The sequence below is a fragment of the Micromys minutus genome (genome assembly GCF_963924665.1).
Source record: "Micromys minutus genome assembly, chromosome: 32".
Taxonomy (NCBI): Eukaryota; Metazoa; Chordata; class Mammalia; order Rodentia; family Muridae; genus Micromys; species Micromys minutus.
In genome coordinates this window covers 23,638,605-23,665,589 of record NC_137967.1, presented here as the reverse complement: position 1 = coordinate 23,665,589, position 26,985 = coordinate 23,638,605, and the positions used below count along the sequence as shown (strand labels likewise).

Sequence of the window (26,985 nt, the reverse complement as noted above, 5' to 3'; positions counted from 1 at the left end):
TCTTCTCTTAAGGCAGCACATAGCCCCCCTTTAAATACAGTAAGTCTAGTCCCCTTCTGTTTTGCAAAACTACTTCGGAGAGTGAGGTCAGTGATTCTTTAAGCTTAGATATGGATTGTTCTAGGGCTCATAAATCTTCATTTATTGCGAATCTTAATGAATGGAAATATTGAGGGGTCTGTATTAGTGTTGCTGTGCCCATTCCCACACCTGCAGCCACTCCAAGTCCTAATATGCCTTCGAAGCTCAACAAAATGGGTTCACATGTGGCACAACCATCTTGAGCACCCATCAAATTCATCTTCAAGGGTACCTTGCAGGGTGATAATACTCCTGAGGGACTAACAGTACAAGTATACAATAGTCTTGGGTATCAAAAAAGGGGTTAATCCTGAACCACATGCCCAACATTTTTTAAGCGTGGGTACCAAGAATCTGTTAGTAAGTGTCTCTGGGCTCTTAAGGGTCTCATTACAAAGATGTCTATAAGCAACTGGTGGGTACCCTATGCAGGTTTCTTTTCCTGATACCTTTGTAAGGGTTAACTTGTTTTTACTGTTCCAGACACAGGCGTCATGGTTAGTGGTGTTATTAAAGGTTCCAGACACTGCAACTTCTTCATAATAAGGGTGTCCTAAGGAGAGGCAGTGACAACAGGATTTAGTAAACTTTCTAAGCCTCCACAATGTCCATTAGTGGCCCAGTCTCGGCCATCTCAGGGGAAAACTTAAAATTTTAGTCTCCCCAATTGGCACCTTGCCTCTGGATTCCCACACCCAAACTTGCCTCTGAGTAAAAAATTTTTAGGGAATTCTAGGGGCATATTGTGAGTATTTTTGTGTCAGGAAAATTCCAGTAGTTTGGCACAGTTACCAACTGACAGAAGTCAGGAGCGAGTGTAGGCCACCATGTGTATGGTGGTGCCACTTTGGAGGTGGACAATATCACCTACCTTGTCTGTTAAAAGACTTGCTAAGTCAGTTTTTGAGTGGGAATGGGAGTTTCTACCCACTAAAAGTGAGAAACCTGTGGTGCAGACACAACTTAAGAGGATTAGTAGTCTTTTCCAATTTCCTTATATCTTGGGATGGCTCAGGGGTGCTCTTTTGACATGGAATGCACAGATCCAAGCTAAAATACTTTCAACTTTAACTTCTGTGGGAGTTATGAAAAACACAATCTGTGGCCCCTTCCAGTGAGGTTTTCTAGGTTTCACACTTGATGACCAGGACAGCTTCTCTGACCTCATTTCATGCGGGACTTCCAAACTCCCAGTTTCGAAGGCCTCTTTCAGCTGTTTCAAGGATTCTTATCTCACTACCTCTAGGGCTTTTAGGTGGGCAAACAGGGGTCTAGAAAGAACAGCATCAGGATCACACACTCCTCCCAACTCACTGAGTCCCCCCCACAGAATTTTTTAAGGGGTGAATTTAAATTGTCCACGGTAGTGCAGTACTCAGAATAGGTCAAAGGGAAGGAGGGCTGTCCAGTCTTTCCCACTGGTCTCTACAGAAAATTTTGTTAGACTCTCTTTTACGGTTCTACCTAACATGAGTTCTGGGGTCTACAAAAACAATGTAATTTCCAATTGATCCCCAGCTGGGTGGCCAGTCCCTGACTTAAATGGGCAATGAAAGCAGGTCCATTATCTTTGTGATACTTTGGGTATCCCAAACCTCAGGAGATTTCTTCTAGGATCTTCTTAGCTACTACATTGGCTGTCTCATTTTTGGTAGGAAAGGCTTCTACCCAGCGTGAGAAGGTATCTATAAAAACTTGTAAGTACTTGTTACCAGATCTGGCAGGTTTGATTTCTGTCAAATCTACCTCCCAGTAGGCTCCTGGCTGATCTCTTTTGAGCATCCGACCTTGTATATGCTGAGGCTTTCTGGCATTTTTCAGGGTGTTGGCCTTGCAGTCCTTTACAACCTCTTGGGCCAAGTCTGAGAGTCTCATTACATAGTAGTCTGAGAATTTTACAAGATCCTTTAGTTTCTTTGTTCCCAAGTGGGTTAAGTAGTGTAAGTTGGCAACATATGTGTGTCCCTCTTTCTGAGGGGTATCATTTGGCCAACTGCAGTTTCAGCCACCTTGTAGGGGGTATATCCTTGTCTTATGCCTAACTTGTCCATGACCCGATAGTCTTCAGGTGTATATCTGAAGCTGGTTTCTCTGATATCATAATAGTCTTTAGATTCTTTGACTATCATGACCATGGCTCATAGGGCCACCCGTTTAGTGGTGAGGTCTGCCATCTGATTTCCTCTAGCCACAGTATTTTGAGCATACTGGTGTCCTGAAAAATGTATGATTGCTACAATTTTTGGCAAGTGTATGGCCTCAAGGAGCCTCAAAATTTCTTCTTTATATTTTATGTTTTTTCCTGCAGACATCAACACCTCCTCTCTCTATATACTGCGCTGTGTATAAGACAGTGGCAAAATCATTTCTTCTGTCAGTGTAGATTTTGATGGACTTTTTTCTGCCATATGTAGAGCTTGTATCAAAGCCACAAGTTTGTCTTTCTGAGCCGACGTCCCTTCAGGGTGGATACAGGCCCAGATCACTTGCTTTCTGTCCATCATTGCTGCCTCTGCCTTATGCTTACCTTCCACCAAGAATCAGCGCCACCTGTATACCAGTTTGGGCTCCCTGGCAAAGGCTGATATTTTAGATCACTCCAAGATATCAGAGCAGTGATGAATAGGTGAGGAGTCATCAGTCTCAGGCAGTAAGGTAGCCTGGTTGAGCACAGCAGGGGGAGTGAAGGTCACCCTTTCAGTCAACAAAAGGCTTTGATAATATGTCATACAAGTGTAGGTCATCCACTGTTCAGGGGGTTGTTGGATAATGCTTTTGAGAGCATGGGGTTCCACTAATGTCATCTCTTGTCCCACAGTGATCTTATTTGCTTCTTGACAAGCAGAGCCAACACAGCAACATCTTTCCGAAAAGAAGGCCATCTGCTGGTAACAGGATCTAATTTTTTGGACAGGTAAGCTACTGGCCTCTTTCAAGGTCCCAAAGTCTGAGTAAGGACTCCTCTGGCAACCTATGCTCTGTCATCCACATAGAGAGTAATAGATTTCATTAAGCCAGTCAAGGCTAATGCTGTGGCTCTCAGTAGGTCCATTTTAAATACTTCAAAGGCATTCTGGTAATCTGGAGTCCACACAAACACCCTCTTTCTTTGGTTAAGAGGTACAATGGGAAGCTAAGGTTGCAAACCCGGGTATCCATAGTCTTCAGAAGCCAGCAGTGCGCAGGAATTCTCTTACTTACCTTGGTGTAGTTGGGGTGGAGATCTGAGTGACAGTCTCTTTCCTAGCTTCCGTTAGCTATTGCTTTCTATTTCAGAGGATGTATCCCAAATAAGCAACCTTCGTCTGACACAGCTGGGCCTTCTTTGCTGAGGTTAAGTACCCCAACTCTCCCAATTCTGTTAGTAATTTTTCAGTTCCCCTCCTGCATTCCAGTTCAGTAGTTGCTGCCAAAAGTAAACCATCAACATTTTCAAGCAAGGTTACTTGTGGGTTTTCAGCTTTGAAAGTGGCCAGGTCCCGGTGGAGCGCCTCATCAAAAAGAGTATGAGAATTCTTGAACCCATGAAGTAGTGTGGTTCAGGTCAGTTGGCCTACTGGTCTGGTGTCCGGATCTCTCCATTGAAAGGCAAAGATAGGTTGTCTGGAATGGCGTAACTTCAGGCATTAGAAAGCATCCTTTAAATAAAGAACAGTGTACCACGTCCTACCTGGCAGATGTGAGCTGAGAATGTTATAAGGGTTGGGGACCTTTGAATGTATATACTGGACTCTCCTGTTAAGTTCTCTTAGGTCTTGTACTAGCTTGTAGTCATTAGTGCCAGGCTTTTTGACTAGCAACAGAGGGATGTCCCAGGAAGCTTGGCAGGGTACTAAGATGCCTTGCAGCAATAGTATTTGAATATGATGCCTAATTCCTTCTCTGGCTTTTTGGCTCATTGGGTATTGACTGGCTCCTAAGAAAGTGGCATTAGTTTTCAGACCCACTACTACTGGGGGACTCGCACAGCCATCACCAGGCCTCCAGTTTCTGCCCAAGCTTTAGGGAATGTTGTCAACCATTTTTTTATGTCAGGAGTATTTGCCCAACTCAGAGGCTTGTGCATTTAATATTCTCCTTTGAAACTTAGGGCTAATACCATAGAGGTGGGAGTTTCCCATGATTCCTCTGGTGTGGTTTGAGTGAACCTGATCTAAGCCTTTAACCTGGTTAACAAGTATCTTCCTAATAAAGCAATAGGGAGTTCAGAAATATCCTGAAAAAATGAGTCAACTGATTTTTTCCAAGGTCTACAGTTTTCAAGGTGGTTCATGAGTATAGTTTCTGTCCAGTTATTCCAATTACTATAGTCTTTTTATTTTTTAGCTTCCGTAATGACTGTTTCAGTACAGAATGTTCAGCTCCTGTATCCACTATAAAGTTCCTGGTAGTTCCCTTCACAGTTAGGGTTACACTATGGTTAGCCAGAAGACAAATATCATGTGTTTTCTCATTTGTGGATATTAGCTTTGAATCTTTAAAAAAAAAGTAGGTGTGGCCTTGTTGGAAAAAGTGAGTTACTAGAGTTGAGCTTTGAAGTTTCAAAACCACATTACCATGCCCAATCTCTAGTATGGGGCCATTAGTAATGAAGAGCACACCTCAGTGAGGGGAAGACAGAAAACCGTGAAATTTAAAGTGTTAAATGGAGTAAAAAAGGGAGATCAGGGGAGAAAATAAAGTGAGAAATAACTAACAAGACAGATCCTCTGAAAAAGTCACACAGAAACCTTATATTGTAGAGGCTTCCTAAAATTGATACACACACAAATAAAGATAGGTTAAATGGAGAAAAGAGACATGAAAGGCAGCTGAATGAAGAGCACTGATTGCTGTTCCAGATTACCTGGATTCCATTCCAAATAATTCACATGGTGGTTTACAACTATCTGTAACTCCAGTTCCAGAGTGTCTATCATCTTCTCTGGCTTACATAAACACCAAGTGCAATTACATGGTGCACGGACATACATACAGGCCAAAACAAACAAACAAACAAACAAACTAAAACCAAAACCCGAACTGAAACAAAAACCAATAAAACATTTAATCATTCATGTTAAATTAAATAAAAAACTCATAAATAGTTCTAGAGTTACATTAAAATGAATGAAAATACCTCTTCAAGACACCAAAATGTTACAAATGAAATGGTAAATGATGATCCTTCTGGTTTCTTTCTGTTCCCAGAGATTTCCATGTGACATATCTCTGTGTAACCAGATCCCACTGGGAAATAGCAGGTCTCCAAGTAGTGCTTACACACAGATTTACAAAAAGGTCAAGCCACTGTCAGAGACAGCAAGACCAATTAATACCAGAGATAACCTGATGGTGAGAGGCAAGTGCAAGAACCTAACCAACAGAAACCAAGGGCACTCAGTTTCATCACAACCCAGTTCCCCCAACACAGCCAGCCCTAGATACCCCAATACACCAGAAAAGCAAGATTATGATTTAAAGTCACATCTTATAATGATTTTAGAAGACTTCACAAAGGGCGTAAATAACTCACCTAAAGATTTACAGGACAACACAGGTAAATAGGTAGAGCCCTTAAAAAGGAAACACAAAAACCCCTTAGAAAATCACAGGAAATCACATCCAAACAGGTGTAGGAATTGAACAAAACCATAAAGGATATAAAAATGGAATAGAAACAATAAAGTAACCAGAGTAGGAGACAACCCTTGAAATAAATCTAGGAAAGACATCAGGAGTCATAGATGCAAGTATCAACAACAGAATATAAGAGGTTGAACAGAGAATCTCAAGGGAAGATTCCACAGAAAACTATAGAAAGATACCAAAGAAAACATTGACGCAATAGTCAAAAAAAAAAAAAAAAAAAAAAAAGAAAGAAAAAGAAAAACCGCAAAACACCAAAAGCTCCTAACCCAAAACATCTAGGAAATCCAGGACAAAATGTGAAAACCAAACCTAAGGATAATAGTCATAGAAGAGGGTAAAGATTCTCAACTCAAAGGGGCAGGAAATATCTTACAAAAAAGTATAGAAAAAAACTGCCCTAACCTAGATTAAGTGATGCCTATAAAAATACAAGAAGCCTACAGAACTCCAAATATATTGGAGCATAAATGAAATTCCTCACTTCACATAATATTTAAATCACCAACTATACAAAGCAAAGGAAGAATATTGAAAGCAGTAAGGGAACAAGGTCATGTAACATATAAAGGCAGACCTATCACAATCACACCAGACTTCTCAACAGAAACCATGAAAGTTAGAAGATACTGGGCAGATGTCTTACAGACCCTAAGAAAACACAAATGCCAGCACAGGCTACTAAACTCAGTGACACTCTAAATTAATATAGATGGGGAAACCAAAATATAACATGACACATACAAATTTGAACAATATCTTTTCACAAATCCAGCCCTACAAAGGATAATCAGTGGAAAACTGAAACACAAGGAGAAAAACAATACCCTAGAAAATCAAGCAAGTAATCTTTCAACTAACTAACCCAAAAGATGATAGCCACACAAACATGATTCCACCTCTAGCAACAACAACAACACCAAAAAAAACAAAAAAAAAAAAAAAAAAAAAAAACTACAAACAACGATCAGTGGACCTTAATAACTCTCAATATAAATGGACTCAATTTTCCAGTAATAAAACATAGAGAAACAGGAGAGTAGAAGACAGGAAATAAGCAAGCTCAGGGCTGAAATCAACCCAGTAGAAACAAAAAGAACTATACAAAGAATCAAAACCAGGAGCTGGTTCTTTGAGAAAATCAACAGGATAGATAAGCCCTAACTAGACAAACAGAGCGCACACACAGTATTCAAATTAATAAAATCAGAAATGAAAGAAAGATATGACATACAAAACTGAAGATATTAAAAAAATATTAGATCTTATTAGAAAAGCTTATACTCAACAAAACTGAAAAATATGAAGGAAATGGACAATTTTCTAGAAGAGATACAAAGTACAAAAGTTAAATCAGGATCAGATTATCCATATAAAGAGTCCCATAACTCCTAAAAAAATAGAGTGGCCATTAAATGTCTCTTAAGGAAAAATTTTTAGGTTCAGATGGGTTTAGTGTAGAATTCTATCAGACATTCATGGAAGACGTAATACCAATACTCTCCAAATTATTCCACAAAAATAGAAACAGAAGGAACTTTATTCATTCTCTTCTATCTATCCACAATTATCCTTATGCTTAAATCATATAAAGTAACAACAAAGAAAGAAAACTTTAACCAATTTTCCGTATGAATATTAATGCAATATTACTCAATAAAATTTTGCAAACAGATATTACGAATACATGAGAACAATTAAATATCATGATCAAATAGACTTCATTTCACGCATGCTGGGATGGTTGATTATAATAAATCAATCAATGTAATCTTCTATATAAACAAACTCAAAGGGGGAAAAACGATAATCATTTCATTACATGCTGAGAAAGTATCTGACAAATTTCAATACCTCTTTATAGTAAAATTCATGGAAATATCAGGAATTCTTGGCTTATATCTAAACATAGTAAAAGCAATATACAGCAATCCAGTAGCCAACATCAGACTAAATGGGTAGAAACTTGAAGCAATACTATTGCTATCAGGGACTGGAGCAGGCTGCCCACACTCTACCTACCTATTCAATATATTACTTCTAGTTCTAGGCAGAGCAATTAGAAAACAAAAGCATGTTAAAGGGATCCAAATTGAAGAGAAAAAAGTCAAAATATTGGAACACAGCAAGAGGGCCAAGTGACCACCATGAAGTCTCACAACCCACCCACAGATGGCTGAACCCCCAAAGAGCCTTGCAAGTGCTCTTCCACCTGAGCCCACAGGAAGCCTGCCACACACCCTACTTGTGTTCCTGGAAGGGAAGACCTGGGCCTAGTGCCCTATGGGATCGGGTCCTTTCTTGTCCATCAAGCAGGCCGGGTGACTGCCATCAAGTCTCAGGACCCAACTACAGATAGCTGAGCTCCCAGAAAAGCCTCTCAAGAACTCTCTCACCTGAGACAATGGAGACAGAACTAAGTGGATGTCATTGGAACTCACTGCCTTCCCATACATAGCCAAACACACAGAAGCAATCTCCTTTCTGAGCTCACAGGTCCTCAGACACACAGGAAAGACAGGCTCCAGTTAGTGACAAGAACATCTACAAACACAGATAACAAGATGGTGGAAGAACTTAAGCAATAAAAACTAAGGAAACCTGGCAACATCAGAACCCAGCTCAACCACCACAGCAAGTAGTGGATTGATAACACACCAGAAAAATAAGATTTAGACTTGAAATCTTACTTTATGATGATGATGAAATTCTTCAAGAAGCAAGTGAAAAACTACCTTAACCAATTACAGGGGAAGACACAAAACAATAGAAGCCCTTAAGTAGGAAACACAAAAATCACTCAAGAAAACAGGAAAACACAACCAAACAAGTGAAGGAATTGAAAACAGAAATAGAAACAATAAAAGAGCAGAAAAGGAGACAACCTTGGAGATAGAACACCATATAAATAAGTTAGGAGTCAAAGTACAAGAGATGGAAGAGAGGATCTCAGGGGAAGAAGACATTTCAAATAAGAATCTAGGGGATACAAAGTTTCTTATAACCTTGACTCATCCCTGTATGGTGGGCAAAAGTGAAATTCACCATCTGGCATCATGCCCCACATGGAGTATGAAGGAGTCCAAAGTGCAGTGAGGGAGTAGCATAACTCTGAATACATTAATATGCACTCATAATGTCAAAGTAGCACTTCTTTTCTCCTTTGCAACCATTGAGAATATTTCTAATTGGATTTAGGTTTAATGCTTTTGAAGCATACGATTCAGAATTCACCATTTTTAAGGTGGAAATAATCATATAGCACCAGTTCTTTAAAGTTTTTCATTATTTTTAGTATATGTCTCTGGCTTCTGCATGCATATATGTTTATGAGTCATGTGCAATATACGCAGGAACCAGGAGAAAGCATCAGATACCCAATGCTTATGAATAGCCATGTATCTGCTGGGAATCTAACCCTCTGAAAGAGCCAGTGCTTGTAATCTCTCCAAGATATTGACTCATCTCTCCAAATTAGTATTTTACCCATTCTTATATAATGAAAGGTTTAGAGGTCCATCCAGCTAGAAGCCGCTGGAGGTGTTCCTGTCGCCGCCGCCGCTGGCATCGTGGAGCTCTGGCACTCTTTTACCCGGGAATTTTGTTGTCGTCTGGGATTAGTGGTGATATCTCAAAGGGCAGGCCCGGCAACCGCCATGGTAGCCAAGGATTTCCCCTTCTACCTCACTGCCAAGAGGGAAAACTGCATCTTGGAGTCGCCTTTGGGCAGCGGGGGTTACCAAGGACAAGGAACCTAGTAACAAAACGGTCAAACCCCTTTCCAGAATCACATCACTAGCGAACCTCATTCCCCCTGTGAGGACCACGCCGTTAAAGTGCTTCAGCCAAACCTTGCAGCGCTCCATCAGCTTCTGCAGCAAGAGCCACCCCGACATCCTCGCCCCCCGAGCCTGGTCCAGAAATGCCACTTCCTCGAGCATAAAGCGAAGGCACAGCAAACTTTGGAGTGAGACCTTCGATGTGTGTGTCAATCAGGTGCTCATGGCCAAGGAGATCAAGAGACAGGAGGCAATTTTTGAGCTTTCTCAAGGTGAAGAAAATTTGATAGAGGACTTGAAATTAGCAAAAAAGGCCTATCATGACCCCATGCTGAAACTTTCAATAATGACAGAGCAAGAACTGAATCAGATTTTTTGGACACTGGACTCTCTGATCCCTCTCCATGAAGAGCTTCTTAATCAGCTTCGAGATGTTCGAAAGCCTGATGGCTCGACAGAGCACGCTGGTCCCATCCTTGTGAGCTGGCTGCCCTGTCTCAGCTCCTACGACAGCTACTGCAGCAATCAAGTTGCTGCCAAAGCCATGCTGGACCACAAAAAGCAGGACCACAGAGTGCAGGATATCCTCCGGTGCTGTTTAGAATCATTCTTCAGCTGCAAACTCGGTCTCTGGCATTTCCTTTATATTCCCCGGTGCCGTCTAGTGAAGTATTCTCTGCTCCTTTGAGAAATCCTGAGGCATATGCCAAATGATAACCCAGACCAGCAGCTCCTGGAAGAAGCTATAAACATCATTCAGGGGATCATGGCAAAAATCAACGCCAAGACTGGGGAGTCAGAATGCCGTTATTATAAGGAGCGGCTTCTTTACTTGGAAGAAGGCCAGAAAGATTCCGTGATTGACAGCTCCAGGGTCCTGTGTTGTCATGGAGAGTTGAAAAATAACTGGGGTGTGAAACTCCATGTTTTCCTGTTCCAAGAATTGCTGGTGATCACTCGAGCTGCCACGCACAACGAGCAACTCTGCTACCAGCTGTACCGACAGCCCATCCCTGTAAAGGACCTCATGCTGGAAGACCTGCAGGACGGAGAAGTTCAATTGGGTGGCTCCCTGCGTGGGGCCTTCAGCAACAATGAGAGAGTTAAAAACTTCTTCAGAGTCAGTTTCAGAAATGGATCTCAAAGTCAGACCTACTCGCTACAAGCCAGCGACAACTTCAACAAACAGCAGTGGCTCAACAGTATTCGTCAGGCCAAAGAAGCAGTTCTGTCTGCCACCGGGCAGGCTGGCTTGCTGGACTTCGAGGGACTGTTCCAGGGTCCCGGCCCTGAGAAGAGGGAGCCGCAGGGAGAAACAAAACTGGAGCAGATGGACCTATTGGACAGCGAGTCTGACTGCAGTATGGACACAAGCGAGGTCAGCCTTGAATGCGAGTGGATGGAACAGACAGACACATCCTGTGCACACAGTAGGCCGGAGGAGAGCGTCTGACCCAAGACTGTGACCCTGCCAGCAGCAGGCCCATGTCTTACCTGTACAGTGTTAGCATTGCGCACGTGAACGGTCTGGAGAGGCACTTTGTAATACTTCTGTGCCTGTGTTGGCCTGGTCCCTGTGTCTGCTCCTTGTCCCAAGCACTGTAACTGCCACCCAGTCTGTGTCAGCTTGCAGCAGCCCTTGCCCTATTGCTGTATCTCACAAGCATCTGGATGTGTCACTGTCACCGAAGCCTCCTGTGTGAACCATGGAAACTGAAGTCACTCCGGAGGGTCTCAGGATTTCCTGCTCTGCTTTCGAGCCCTGGTTATTGAGCTATAGTCGGACTGGTGGTTGATTTTTTCCCTTGGGGCCAGTTTCCTTGTCTCTTAGTAACTAGGATCAGCTAGCCAAACTGAAAAGTTCTTAGTTCCAGCCTTGATTTACAGAGCAAGGATGGGTAAAACGACTTTGAAGGGAAAAAAATAAAGTTCACAAACAACATAGAACAGCTTCTTGCAAGTGTAAATACTTTGGGGAATTGTATAAAATTATACCCACACCAGCACTAGTAGTAATGATTCTAAATTATTGCCAAAAAAGTTTTTTTTTTGTTGTCATTATTAATTTCTGCATCTATCAAGTTAACAGAAAAGAAAGCAGCAAAAGACAAAAGTTGTTTCTTTTTCATGCACATGTGTCAAAAGAAAGAAGCTGTGTGACAAGAGCAACCAATAGAAAAACAAGGTATAGGACAATATTCTTCTTCAAGATATATTATGATCAGTTCTATCCTGTAAAGCATTTTTCTGTATTTATAGATTTTAACCATGGTGGATTTTTTTTTCTATTACAAGTGTATTTAAAATCATTTTGTTTCTCAAGTTGCTGACTTAATGAAAAAAACCTGCCCCAGGCAAGTACAGTGGAAAGTTGAGGCAGGACACTGGACAATGAAGAACAGCTTGAACTGTTCTCTGTAGAGGCACCAGTGAGTTAAGAAAATGTCTCCATCAGAGTCAGCCTGTGGGAAAAAAGTAAACGAATGCTTTGGGGAAATGAATACTTTTGTATAGAAGCCTTAAACTTTTCTTGAAGCATTTCAAATAAATTAGGTTAAAAAAAGGAATGAAAGGTTTATATTGAAAAATATGATTTTGAAGTTGTAGAAACACATTTAAAAATAAGGTTTTATTCATATTTAAGAATTCCATACAATTTTTGATTATCTTCATCTCTGTTCTGTGCTTTCACCCAGTTCCTATCTCACCTCCCCTCAAACACAGCATCATGAGTACACACACACACTCTCTCTCTCTCTCTCTCTCTCTCTCTCTCTCTCTCTCTCTCTCTCTCTCTCTCTTTCAATCTCACTCTCTCTCTATCTATCTCTCTCTCTCTTTACCAGTGTGCACATGCTTGTATGCATACATGTGTCTGTCTGTATCTATACTGCCTATGCATGTATATATGCATTATGTATATATGAATCTGTCTATATGTATCAATCAATCTATCAATCTCACTCTTTCTCATGTTCTCATTTCAAATGTGATTAAAAGCCAGGCATGGTGACTCATATCTTTAATTCCAGTATTCAGGAGACAGATCTTCGTAAGTTTAAAAGGAATCCAGTGCTACATAGAGAAAATCTGTCTCAGAAAAAGTTGATCACATCCAGTTTCTGTTAGGCTTGATATAAAGCCTACCCTGGAGTACAGTTGATATCCTGGTATCCCACCAAAGAAAACTATTTTTTTTCTCCTAATAGAAATTAAATTACAATAGCTCTTTAGCTAGGAATTGAAAGTACTGACTGTTTTTCATCCTCTATGCTAGGATTTTATCTGCGTTGAGCTTGTGCTAGTCTTTTGAAAACTGTCATGACCTCTAGGAGCCAATATGTGTGTCTGCCCTGTTGTGTCTTGAAAATACTGGCTCCTGGAAGTCATTCACCACCTCATCATCTTAATCATCTGAATTGGTTAAAATTTTACTGCTGTAAAGAGACACTATGACAATGCATTTCTTATAAAGTAGAGCAAAGCATTTAGTTGGGGCTTGCTTACAGTTTTAGAGGTTAGAACCATTATTATCATGGTAGGAAATGGAGCGGTATGCAGAACAACATGGTGCTGGCAAGGGATGAAAGCTCTATATCATGTTCTGTAGGCAGCAGGGAGAAACTGTGTGTTATACTTGTGTGCTACACTAGCTGTAGCTTGAGCACAGAAGACCTCAAAGCTGGCTTCAACAGTGATCCACTTCCTCTAATAAGGCCACATCTAATAGTGCCACTCCCCATGGGCCAAGAATTCAAGCACGTGAATCTAAAGGCCACTTATATTCAAACAACTACACCATTCTTATATATCCCTTAAAAGAAGAATGTGGGAGCCTGACACATAGGCAAAGGGAGGTCACACTGGGAGTTCTCAGAGTACAGAGAACACGGTAATCTCTGAAAAGGGTCCTTTTCTGCCTACAGTGTGGGCCGGGTCTCTATCATCAGGACTCTGGATGTGGTGGGGGAAGGCTGAGCACTGAAAGCAGATGCACAGGGGCTTTTCCACCTAAACCAAGGGTGAGCCTGACCCATAGGCCCACCGAGTGTCCAGAGAGCTAAGGCAGGGAGTTCTCAGAGCAGAGGGAGCATGGTGTTCTCTGGAAAAGTGTCCTTTTGGGCCTAGAGAAAGAGCAGGGTCTGTGCCATTAGGACTCAGGACCTGTGGGCAGAGGACTGAGCTCCTAGTACAGCCTCACAAAAGCTCTTACACCTGAGCTCACAAAGACAGAACTGAGCACTGGCATCAGAACTCACTGCCTGCCCACAAAGAGCCAAACACCCAGGAACAATATCCAACCTGAAGCCATGGCCTTCAGATCCACAGGAGAGACAAGCACCAGTCAGAAATAAAAAGATCACCTACAGTCACTGAAAACAGGATGGCAAGAGGAAAGTGCAAGAACCCAAGCAATGGAAACTAATATAACTGGGCAACAGCAGAACCCAGTTCTTCCACCACAGCAAGGCATGGATTTCCCAACTCAGTAGAAAAACAAGATTTAGACTTAAAATCATACTTGATGATGATAGAGATCTTTGAGAAGTGCATGAAAAACTCCCTTAAACAATTACAGCAAAACCAGAAGAAATCATTAAAAGGACTACAAAAAAAAAAAAACACAACCAAAAAGGTGAACAAATTGAAAGTGGAAATAGTTACAATAAAGAAATCACAAAAAGAGCCAACCCTGAAGATAGAAAACTTAAGAAAAAAATCAGGAGTCATAGATGCAAACATCACCAACATACTAAAAACGATGGGAGAAAGGATCTCAGGGACTGAAGACAAAACAAAGAAAAAGTAATAGAATATGTGAAATCCAAAAAGCTCCTAATCCAAAACGTACAGGAGATCTAGAACAAAATTAGAAGACCAAATCTAAGGATAATATGTGTAGAGAGGGTGAAAAATATCAACTAATAGGCACAGTAAATATCTTCAACAAAATAGTAGAGGTAAACTAACCTATCCTTAAGAATGAGATGACCATGAACATAGAAGAAGCCAACAGAACTTCAAATAGATTGGACCATAAAAGAAATTCTTCCTCACATATAATAGTCAAAACAACAAATGTTCAAAACAAGAAAAGAATACCAAAAGCAGGAAGTGAAAGAGGACATGTAACATATGAAAAAAGTCCAATCAGAATTACACCCAACTTCTCAACAAAGACTATAAAATCTAAAAGATCTTGGACAGACATCATACAGACACTAAGAGAACACAAATGTCAGCCCAGGTACCTATATCTAACAAAACTGTCAATTACCATAGATAAAGAGACCAAGAAATTCCAGGACAGGACCAAATTTACACAATATCTGACCACAAATCCAGCCCTACAAAGAATAATAGATGGAAAACCTGACATAAGAAGGCAAACTACATCCTAGAAAAAGCAACAAAATAACTATGTTAGAAAACCAAAAGAAGAAAGACCCAAACATAATTCTACCTCTAACAACAAAAATAATAGAAAACAATAATCTCTATTCCTTAATATCTGTTAACATCAATCAACTAAATTCCTCAATTCAGAGACATAGACGATCAGATTGTATATTAAACAGGATCCAACATTTTGATGCATACAGAACACTCATCTGAGAGACAAAGACAGACACTATCTCAGAGTAAAAGGCTGGGAAAAAACCTTCCAAGCAAATGGCCCCAAGAAACAAGATGGAGTAGCCCTTCTCATGTCTAATAAATATATTTTCAACCAAAAGTTATCAAGATAAGAGAGGCAACTTTTTGCTCCACATGGGAAAAATCTAAGATGAACTCTCAATCCTGAACATCTCTGCTCCAAATACAAGAGCAACCACATTCATAAAAGAAACCCTACTAAAATTCATAGCGTATATTGCACCACACACAAGAATAGTGGGAAACTTCAACACCTCACTATCATCAATGGACAGATCATAGAAGCAAAAACAGAACAGAGACACAGAAAAAGTTGCAGAGGTTATGAACCAATTGGAATTAAGAGACAGCTAAAGAAAATTTAATTCTAAAAGAAAAGAATGTATCTTGTTCTCAACACCTCACAGCACATTTCCCAAATTTAACTATATAGTTGGTCACAAAACAAGCCTGAACAGACATATTGAAATACTCCCATGGATCCCATCAGATAACCATGGACTAAGACTGGTCTTAATATCACAACTTCACACAAGAATAGTTGGACTCAATGGTTTCAGAAAAATGCACAAGAGAGAGAGAGAGAGAAAGAGAGAGAGAGAGAGAGAGAGAGAGAGAGAGAGAGAGAGAGACAGAGACAGAGACAAAGACAGAGACAGAGGGAGGGAGACAGAGAGAGACAGAGAGAGAGAGAGGGAGGGAGACAGAGAGAGAGACAAAGAGAGAGAGAGAGGGAGGGAGGGAGGGAGGGAAAGAGGAAGGGAGGGAGGGAGAGAGAGAGAGAGAGAGAGAGAGAGAGAGAGAGAGAGAGAGAGAGAGAGAGAGAGAGAGAGAGAGGAGGTAGGGAAGTGGGAGAACAAATGGAAGTATGGTTAATGAAGCATGGATGGAAATGGAAATGGTAAAGAAGGTAAATCTAATCGAATTGTTCTGCATAAAATTACAAATTAATAATAAGAATTATTTTACAAACAATTTGTATTTATCTGATTGCTTAGTTGTGGTGTCTTCAATCAGTTGAATTTTTAAGGTTTGCTGACATAAGATCCCAAGATCTTATATTTTAGCTGAGTGATAGAAGAAATATTTGATGCATTCATGGAATTAAACACAACAAAGTAGTGAAAATGAATTATCTACAACTTCAAAATTTTATTGTTACCACCACAATATGATACCTTTAAAGACAGAATTTCAATTACATCTACTTAGAATAAAAGTCTCTAATAAAAGTCCTGTAAATTATTTAATTGTTTGTTTGCTTTCTTGCCACATGGTCAAGTTATGTAACCCTTCCTGTCTGGCAGCTCACTGTGAAGATCAGGCTGCCATAGAACTCATGGAGCTACAGTCATCTCTGCCTTTCAAGTGTCCCACCATGGCTGGTCATTTTTTTCTTTTAATTCATAATTTCAGCTATTAAACCTAAAGGTAAAGGATACATGTGACAATGGTACAATGGTTGCTCCATGAGGAAAGAAAGGGATACATTGACATAAATAAACAGTTTACACAAAGTTACTTGCCATGTGCCATGGGTATAATTTCATGTTGCAGCAAGTGATTATTAAGAATACTTAACACAATAATTAGAGAAATAACTTATTGTCATAAAAAGGAATTTAAACTATGAGTCTAGGGAAAACAAAGTTTCTTATTATCCTGTATGGTGTGTAAAAGTGAAATTCACCATCTGGCATCATGCCCCACATGGAGCATGGAGAAGTCCAAAGTGCAGTGTGGGAGTAGGAGACACGATGGTGTCCCATGGAACAGAGAATGTGTTCTCTGGAGTCCTGTTCAGTGCTCAGATGCCTGAACAGCTGTGATGACATTCACCAATACAGAAGAAGTAACTTTTAATGACTTTCCAGTTTTCAGACTGGAGTCTGTAATTCAACTCAACTTAGGGAAAGGTATGTCCTCAAAGACACCTGATCTAGTTTTTTTAATAAGTTCAACAGAAGACGCATTTTAAAGGTAGAAGACTGATTTATTATTCCTCTGGGTGCCCCAAAGCAATTTACTAAAATGAGGTTATCAATGCCTAGGTACCATTGGGGGTCCCGTCCATGGAAAAGAGACATGCTGCCATTCTGTGTGCAGTGTAATTGTATTTAGGAAGCACATCTGTGTGCGGGATGGAGTCACCTCCAGTGAGGATACAAAGAGGTACTAGCCTGAGACTGAGAGGGAGGCACAAAGACCCTGTCAATGTCTCGATTTCCCAGCCTCCTTGTGCAGACGGTGATCTTATCAGATATTCTGTCCCATGTCTCCTATAAGTATATTTTCTCATTCTTATTTTCTCTACAACTCTCCACTTTCACACCCACTCACCATTTATTATTCTTTATCTAAGCAAGTTTTTAGCAGATGCTCTAGTTGTACTGGTGTAGGACATCATCTTCCCATCTTCCCATCTTCTCACAAGCATTTCCATTTTCTACCTGCCTTCTACATTTAATTGCAGATACTGTTTCCGCTGCCCAGGGCCAAGCACAATCTCACAGGGACTAATTCTTTACAATGTTCTGACTATTTTTAAGCTCCTTTCTCCAGTCACCCCTCTCAAAGTGTGTCCTCTTTCCAGTGTGGTCAGGAATGTTACAGCTAAATTCTGAGCTGCCACCTTAGCTACACAGACTTACTTGCTCTGTGCTTTGACTGGTTCTGGGCTTCTTTTGCATATGTGTGTGTGTGTGTGTGTGTGTGTGTGTGTGTGTGTGTGTGTGTGTGTGTGTTGAATTTTACATTTCTTTCTGTGGCTTCCCTCTGGTCCTGTCTATTCAGGGAGTGTTTGGACTATCAAACACTTAAAGTTCTTAAAGTTTGGAAAACATCAGCTATATTTCTGTTATTTAAGGTGTCTGTGCCTGTAGACTGTCTCACTATGCTCTACTTCACCTTTGGTTGTATCTCCTACAACTGGACACATTCATTTCCTGATTCATCTCCCAACTGAGAAATCCTCAGCTTTATCTGACCTGCCTCAGGTTTTAACCATGCTTCTGACTTGATTAAGTGCCTCTATCAACTGCAATTTTTTTGTTTGTTCTCAGAGTTCAAGTTACCGTGCTAATTTTTCCTTGAAGTCTTTAATTACTTTCTCAATTTCTGGCCCTGTCATCTACTCTGCCAACTTTCTCCTCTGCAGCCTGGAATGATTTCCTCAATTCTTAACTTAGTTTGCATCCTGCACAAGGATGTGGACACTCTGTATACTAAGACTCTAAATGGTTTTTGTCAGTTTCACCCCCTCTTTTCTTAATTCTGTTTTTATTGTACTATTTGAAGGTGTGACGATGGTGAATGTTTTCTCATACGTGTGTGTGTGTGTGTGTGTGTGTGTGTGTGTGTGTGTGTGTGTGTGTTTCTCTATAGATTTTTTTAAAAATCGAACAACTTTATTTTAAAAAACAAAGATAAATGTACAGATTATAAGCATTTTTGCATAAAAGTATATGAATACATTTTTGTCAGTATTTGATATTTTGAAGGTTTGATAGTATGCATTAAAATCTTACTAGTTACAATGAACATAAAGTATATGTAAAACAAGATGTAACCTGGAAATAGTCAAAATTTACTTGGTGTGTAAATATTAAGCATAATTGTTTTTCTTTTTTTGTTTTTTCTTAAACTTCATATACTCTGTGAGTGGTTTCTTGGGTGTTCAGAGCTATCTGGGGTTAGAATCCAATTATCAGTGATTCTATATTATGTCTGTTCTTTTGTAATTGTGTTATCTCACTCAGGATGATATTCTCTAGATGTATGCATTTTCTTAAGAATATCATAAAGTTATTGTTTATGATAGCTGAGTAGTACTCAATTGTGTAAATATAACACATTTTTTTTTGTATCCATTCATCTACTGAAAGACATCTGGGTTCTATCCAGATTCTGGCTATTATTAATAGAGCTGCTATGAACATGGTGGTGCATGTGTTCTTGTAGTATGTTGGAGCTTCTCTGGGGTATGTGCCCAGAAGTGGAATAACTGGGTCTTCAGGTAGTACTATGTCCAATTTTCTGAGGAATCGCCAGACTGATATCCAGAGTGGTTGTACCAGTTTAAAACCATACCACCAGTGGAGAAGTGTTGTTCTTTCTACACATCCTTGCCTGCATGTCCTGGCATCTGAATTTTTGATTTTAGCCAATTTGACTGGTGTGAGGTGGAATTTCAGGGTTGTTTTGTTATGCATTTCCCTGATGGCTAATGATGTCGAGAACTTCCTTAGATGCTTCTCAGTCATTCCATATTTTTCAATTGAGAACTTTTGTTCAGCTCTGTACACAATTTTTAATAGGGTTGTTTGATTCTCTGTTGTGTAGGTTCTTTAGTTCTTTGTATACCTTGGATATTAGGCCTCTATCAGATGTGGAGTTGGTAATGACCTTTTCCCAATCTGTTGGCTGCTGTTTTGATTTCTTGACAGTGTCTTTAGACTTACAGAAAGTTTGCAATCTCATTAAGTCCCAATTGTCAATCTTTCACCTTAGAGCATGAGCCATTGGTGTTCTATTCAGGAATTTTTTTCCCATGCCTATAAGTTCTAAGGTTTTCCCTACTTTCTCAACTAATAGTTTCAGTGTACCTGGTTTAATGTAGAGATGTTTGATCCACTGTTACTTGAACTTTTACAAGGAGTTAAGAAAGTGTTTATTTTCATTCTTCTGCATTCTGAGTGTCAGATGGACCTATACCATTTTTTGAAGAGGCTGTCTTTTTTTCCATTGAATGTTTACAGCCCCTTCGTCAAAAATAAAGTGTTCATATATGTTAGGGCTCATTTCTAGATCTTCCATTTTATTCCATTAATTCATGTTTTTATCTCTGTACCAGTCACGTGCAGTTTTTAGCACAATTGCCTTGTAATATAGCTTGAGGCCAGGAATATTTCAATGCATACTATCAAACCTCTAAAAAATTATGTACTGACAAAAATATATTCATATAGTTTTAGGCAAAAATACTTTAAAAATATGTACATGTATCTGTCTCTTTTTAAAAAAGTGTAAGATAAAAAAAAAAACACAGAAAACACTATCACCCTAGTCAAGAAAATGCCAAAACAATAAAGAAAGAAAACAAAAAACCACAAATATCTAGGAAATCCAGAACACAATAAGAAAACCAAATCGAACAATAATTGATATACAAGAGAGTGAAGATGCCCAACTTAAAAAGGTAGGTTAATATTTTCAGTGAAAGTATAGGATAAAAATTTATAAAGTTAAGAAATTGATACACATGAACATATAAAAAGTCTTCAAAACTGCAAAGAGATTAGATAAAAAAAAATCAAACCTTATGTCACATAATAGTCAAACCTCGAAAATAGAAAAATGCAAAAAACAAAGAAAGAATGTTAAAAGCGGTACCAGAAAAGGTGAAGTAATATATAAAGGTAGACCTATCAGAATTACACTAGATATGTAAACAGGGAGTATGAAATATAAAGGATACTGAACAGATTTCACACAGACCATTGGAGAACTCACAAGCCAGCTGTGATACTACACGAGCAAAGCTTTCAATTACCAAGAATTGGGGAATCAACACCTTTTAAAATATTTACGAACTATGTGAACTCCCTTGATTGATCCTAACCAAGCAAGTGAAAAATCAGTATCACAAGTGTTTCACGTCTCTCAAGAAGAAAAATTAAAGAAAATCTCAAAATAGAAAGATCTCCCATGCTCATGGATTGGCAAAATTAATAGAATAAAACAGCCAACTTCCTGAAAGCAAAATGCAGATTAAATGCCATCCCTATCAAAATTACAACTCAATTATTTATGGAGCTAGAAAGAGTAATTTGCCAATATATTTAAAATAACAAAACCACTACAGTATCCAAAACTATTCTAAACAATACATGAATTTCTGGGGGAATCACCATCCCTGACCTCAAGCTGTATTACAAATCAATCATGATAAAAATGCTTAGTATTTGTACAGAGACAGGTGAAAATCAATGGAATAGATTTGAAGACCAAGAATGCAACCCACATACCTATAGTTATTTGATCTTGGACAATGGAGCTAAAACTATCCAATGGAAAAAACAACATATTCAACAAATGTTGCTGGTTCAACTGGCAGTCAACAGGTTGAAGAAGACAAATTGACCCATTCTTATCTCCTAGTACAAAGCTAAAATCTAAGTGGATCAAAATCATCCACATAAAACCAGGTACACTGAAACGAGTAGAAGAGAAAATAAGGAAGAGCACAGGAGAAACTTTCCTGAACAGAACAACAGTGACATATGTTCTAAGATCAAGAATCAACTAATGAGACTTCATGAAATGGCAAAGCTCTGTAAAGCAAAGAACCCTGTCAAAAGGCCCAAACTACAACCAACAGATTGGGAAAAGCCATTTACCAATCCAAGATTTGATAGAGGACTAGTATCCAATAAATACAAAGAACACAAGAATTTAGGCCCCATGGAATCAAATAACCATATGTAAAAATGTGGTACATAGAAAACAAAGAATTCTCAACTGAGGAATAGCAAATGGCTGAGAAGCAGCTAAAGAAATGCATGACATTCCTAGTCAACATGGAATTGAAAGTCAACATAACTCTATATTTCCACCTGACACCATTTTGAATGACTAAGATAAAAAATTCAGGTGACAGCATATTCTGAAAAAGATTTGGAAAAAGAGAAACACTACTCCATTGTTGGTTAAATTGCAAGCTGGTATAACCACTCTAAAAATTAGTCTGGTTGTTCTTCAGAAAGTTGGTATACTCCTACCTAAGCTGGGCATTTATCAAAGAAATGTTCCAAGATATAGTAAGAACACTTGCTCCACTGTGTTCACATCTGCCTTATTTATAATATCCAGAAACTGAAAAGAACCCAGATGTCCTTCAACAGAGAAATGGACACTGATAATGTGTTACATATACAGAATGGAATAGTACTCGGCTATTATAAACTATGACTTCATGAAAATCTTAGGGAAATGGATGGAAGTAGAAGCTATTATCCTGAATGGCATAACCCAGTTACAAAAGACCACACATAATACTTACTAAATGATAAGTCAATACTAGCCTACAAGCTTGGAATAACCAAGAAACAATTCACAGATCATATGAAGCTCAAGAAGAAGAAGAAGGAGGAGCAAAATTTGGATCTTTAGTCCTTCTTAGAAGGAAGAACAAAATATTAACAGGAGGAAATACAGGGACAAAGAGTGGAGCAAGGTCTGAAGAAAAGTTCATCCAGAGACTGCCTCACCTGGAGATCCTTCCAAACACAGTCACTATTGCTGATGCTAAGAAGTGCATGCTGACAGGAGACTAATATGAATGCCTGCTGAGAAGATGTGCCAGCGCCTTACAGATACAGATGAGGACACTTACAGCTATCATACTCAGCATGGGAACCACAAAAGGAGGCGTTAGAGAAAGCACTGAAGAAGCTGAAATAATTTGTAAGGTGCAACTCTCTAAGAAGAACAACAATATCAAGCAACCAACATGTCCCCTAGAGTTCCCTGGGACTAAATTACCTATCAATGAGTACACATGAAAGAACCCATGCCTCCAGACACATATATAGTAGAGACTGGCATTGTCTGGCATTAATAGTAGTAGATGCCCTTGGTCCTGTGAAGTCTTGTTTCCCCAGGGTAGTGAACTACCAGGGTGATGAGGTGTGAGTAATTGTATGAAAGTAGAATCATTTTTTATAAGTAGGGGGAATGGAAAGTGGGAATGTAAGAAGGGGGAAGGAGACAACATTTAAAATAAAAATACATAAAGCATCCAATAAAAGCCAAAAATTAGTTAAGTAGAACAGGAACAAACTATGAAGAAACCAAAATCAATAACACATCTTAAAGAATCATCCAAAAAATGAAATCATTTTCAGATTGTGTAAAACAAGAATTGTTCAACTTTACAGTCAATAAAATAATATAACACATGCAATGGACTAGAGACAAGATAGATTTCATGGTCTTAACACATGCAGACAGAACATTAAACAAAATTCAACATTGTTTTAAAACCATGAGTAATGAAGGGATTGGAGAAAAAAACTTTACTGTATTCAATATCATACTAAATGAAAAAAAAGAGCCTCCTCTCCAAAATCAGAAATAATAATGGGCGTAGTAGTGCTGCCTTTATTCCCAACACTTGTGAGGCAGAGGCAGATTGAACACTGTGAGTTTGAGATCATGCTGGTGTCAATAGTTCTAGAATACACTTCACAGAACAGAGAGAGAACATTTTTCAAAAACAACAACAACACAATATGGTAGTAGTAGGAGTAGTAGTAGTAGTAGTAGTAGTAGTAGTAGTAGTAGTAGTAATAATAATAATAATAAGTCAAAGTTGAGCATAGGGTGACCATTTGAGTTTGAAGTGATTGAAGTACTGATAAAAGTAGTAAAAAAAGAGCCAGAAGTAAGAAAAACAAATATAAAAAAGGCGAATTAGCCCTATTTACAGGTGACATGAATTTATAATTAAAATGTCTTAATAATGTTATTAGAAATCTTATTTTGATAACTTTAACTAAGGCTGTAAGGTACAATATCAAGAAACAAAAGTTAATGGCTTTTATATGCAGTAGCAATGTGCATGTTCAAAAACAAGCCAGTAGAAAACTCCCAATCACAATAAGCTAAAAGTAAAATATCTGGCAGACACACCATAGTTCTTTCTTGCTGAGCCTGTCAAGCTTGCTTTATAGCAATGTCCATTGCTTTCTGTCAAGAACCTATCTGCAGAAATGCTTTAGAAAAACCCAGAGCCACACTGGGCTGGGATGCAGTAAGGAAATTCTCACTTCTCTGCATTCTCTATTACACTGTCTGGTGACTTACTATCAATCCTGTAGCAGACTGCTTACAGAATCCCCTCTTCCCACACAAGTCCACTCCCTGAGTACTTCATGTCTTGGTACAGACTTATATCCCTACCTCTTTCCATAGCCCTATTTAGCATTTCCTCCTAAACCATCTCCCTTTCTTTCAGAGAACCCTTGAAACACATAAGCATTCTCAACAATAGACTTTACTTTCCCTAGAATGCAGAGAGGGCAACCAAAATAAAAGAACAGAACACACACCCAACAATTATAAGATCACATATCAATATCATAAAAGACCACAAATATCACAACACCACATGCTCAAAAATATAAACACAAATAAGCAAAACAATGTGTTTCCACCATAACCCAGTTATAGTAGAAACTGAGTTATAGTAGAAAATCTGAGATTTGCAATATAATGGAAGAAGAAAACAAAAACTTCAAAACATTGACTATTTGTTAGGTCTTCTAGTGGTTTAGATATAAGAGTAGAACAAACTTTGTAGTGTTCCTTCTGTATCTGTGTTGTGGAATATTTGGAAGGGTATTGAAATTAGGTGTTCACTGAAAGTCTGGACGAATTTTCATTAAACCTGTCTGGGTCTAATTTAGCTTTCTCCTGAGAGGATCTGCCAGAGTCTGACGATACAGAGGCAGATTTTTCTCAGCTAATTATTGGGCTGAGAATAGAGTACCCAAAAGAAGAGTTAGAGAAAGGGGTAAAGGAGATTAAAGGGTTTTCCAATCCACAGAAAGAACAACATCAATCACCCAGATCCCCCCAGAACTCCCAGAAAGTAAACCACCAAACATAGAGTACACATAGAGGAAACCATAGCTTCAGCAATATTTTTAGCAGAGTATGGTCTTATCAGGCATCAACAGCAAAAGAGGACCTTGGTCTAGTGAACTCTCAGTGACCAAGTGTAGGAAAATGCCAGAACACGTGGTTGCATTAAGGATCACTCTCATAAATGCAGAGGGAAAGGGAATGAAATAGGGGGATCCTGGAGGTGAAATAAGGAAAGGGGATAACATTTGAAATGTAAATAAATAAATGTTAAAGTAAAAACAAGAAATTCAAAATATCTATAATAAACATGTTCAAAAAATTTGAAGAGAATATGAATAAATCCATTAAGGAATTATGCAAATACTCAAAGAAATATTTAAATACATTAAAAACAGCAATTTGAGATGTAGTAATTGGAAATAGAATCATGAAATAAATGCAACCTGAAATAAAACTGTAAATGAAAAATTTATGGTTTCAAACAATAATCTTGATATGTCATGATAAGGAGATACTAAGCAAGAATCCAACATTCGGGAGAGAAGGGGAGAAAAGTGGAAAGGATTCTGTGAGTATAGTCTGGGCAGTGGCAGTGATCAGGGTGAAAAATGATGAAATAAATTAGTTAATGAAAAATTAGAGTCATAAAACATTAAGGAAATCCAGGACACTACGATAAGACGAACTTTGCAAATAATAGCGATAGGACAGGAGAAGCAACGCAAAACAACGTTACAGAGAATAGTTTTCACAAAATCATAAAAATAAACTTTTCCTCTTCTAAAGCAGGAGTTTTCTATCAAGATACAAGAAGCACAAAACTCAAATATACTGCACCAGAAAATAAATAGCCTACAGAATGTAATCAAACACCAAGTGTGTACAAAAACAAGAATACTAAAAGTGGTAAGAAAGAAAGACTTAGTAACACATAAAGAAAACTTTTTAGAAAACACCTGACCTCTCAATGGATGCTCTAAAAATGAGAAGGGCTTAAATAGATGTTCTACAAACTATACAAGAGAACATACATTATCTTAGACTACTTTACCCATAAAAATTTTAATTACCATAGATAGAGAAAGGAAAACAATCCAAATATGGTCAAATATAAACCAAATTTTCTACCTACCAATCAAGATTTAACCTGAAGAGGTTTGTAATGCCAATAAGACACAAGAAATAATGTCCCGAGTTCAGGACATCTAAGAGGGCAGACACCATACCACTTCCCCACATCAAAGGAAGGGATCACAACATAACCTTGGAAAACTGGTATCAATAAACACTGTTTATTGATAAATATCTATATTCAAGATCCCAATTCTCCAATGAAAAATACTAACATAAACTAGATTAAGAAACAGAATTTATTATTTAGGTACTTCCTAGATTTGAACCTTACCATTAAGAACAGACGTCACCTCAGAGTATAAAGATATTTCAATCAAACGAACACTAGAAGCAATGGTGGAACCCTGAATACCTGACAAAATAAAATTCAAACTAAAATAATCAGAAGACATAGGGAAAAACACTAAATGTTTCCTCAATGGAAAAGTTCTCAAACAGGCATTTACACACATTAAAGTAGCAAACACACAGGCACCCAATGTTATTAAAAATAGCTACACTTAAATCACATTTTCTCTCTCACACAGTGACAGTGGATGACTTCACTACCTCACTCTATGTCACTCAGACAAATTATTTAAGTAATGTCATTAATAATATGGACCTAGCAGAGACCTATAGAACATTTTACCCAAAAACAAAAGAATACATGTTTTGCTCAGCAGCTCATGGTTTGACTATGTACTTTTCTAATTGGTCTGTGTACTTGGAAACACAGTAAGTGTCAACAACAAATATAAAATGATTAAAATAATGCTCTTCATCTCATTTGACTACCTTATTGATTGTGCAAAAATAAACAACAGAAAATATACAAAGTTGTGTAAACTGAAGAGAAGCCACAGTGGTGTACACCTTTAATTTCAGAACATGAAAGGCAGAAGCAGAATAATATGTGTGAATTTAAGGCCACCTGGGTCTACAGAATTAGTTCCAGTACAGCCAGAGCAATAAAAAGGGACCTGGTTTGGTGAAAATAATAACAACAACAATAATTATGATAATAATAATATGGTAATGGTTGAAACTAAACAGCCAAATGAAAATTAATACATAA

The 26,985-nt window shown here is 38.6% G+C and overlaps 1 protein-coding gene across 1 annotated transcript; it reads left to right on the top strand.

Annotated features, from left to right (window-relative positions):
• Positions 1 to 9,365: 9,365 nt before the first annotated feature.
• Positions 9,366 to 10,941, top strand: LOC308413437 (rho guanine nucleotide exchange factor 3-like; the record flags this gene model as incomplete). The annotated part of the gene is given in 3 exon segments (XM_080908398.1): positions 9,366 to 9,440; positions 9,442 to 10,173; positions 10,177 to 10,941. Coding segments are annotated over 3 exon segments (1,572 nt in total).
• Positions 10,942 to 26,985: the final 16,044 nt, after the last annotated feature.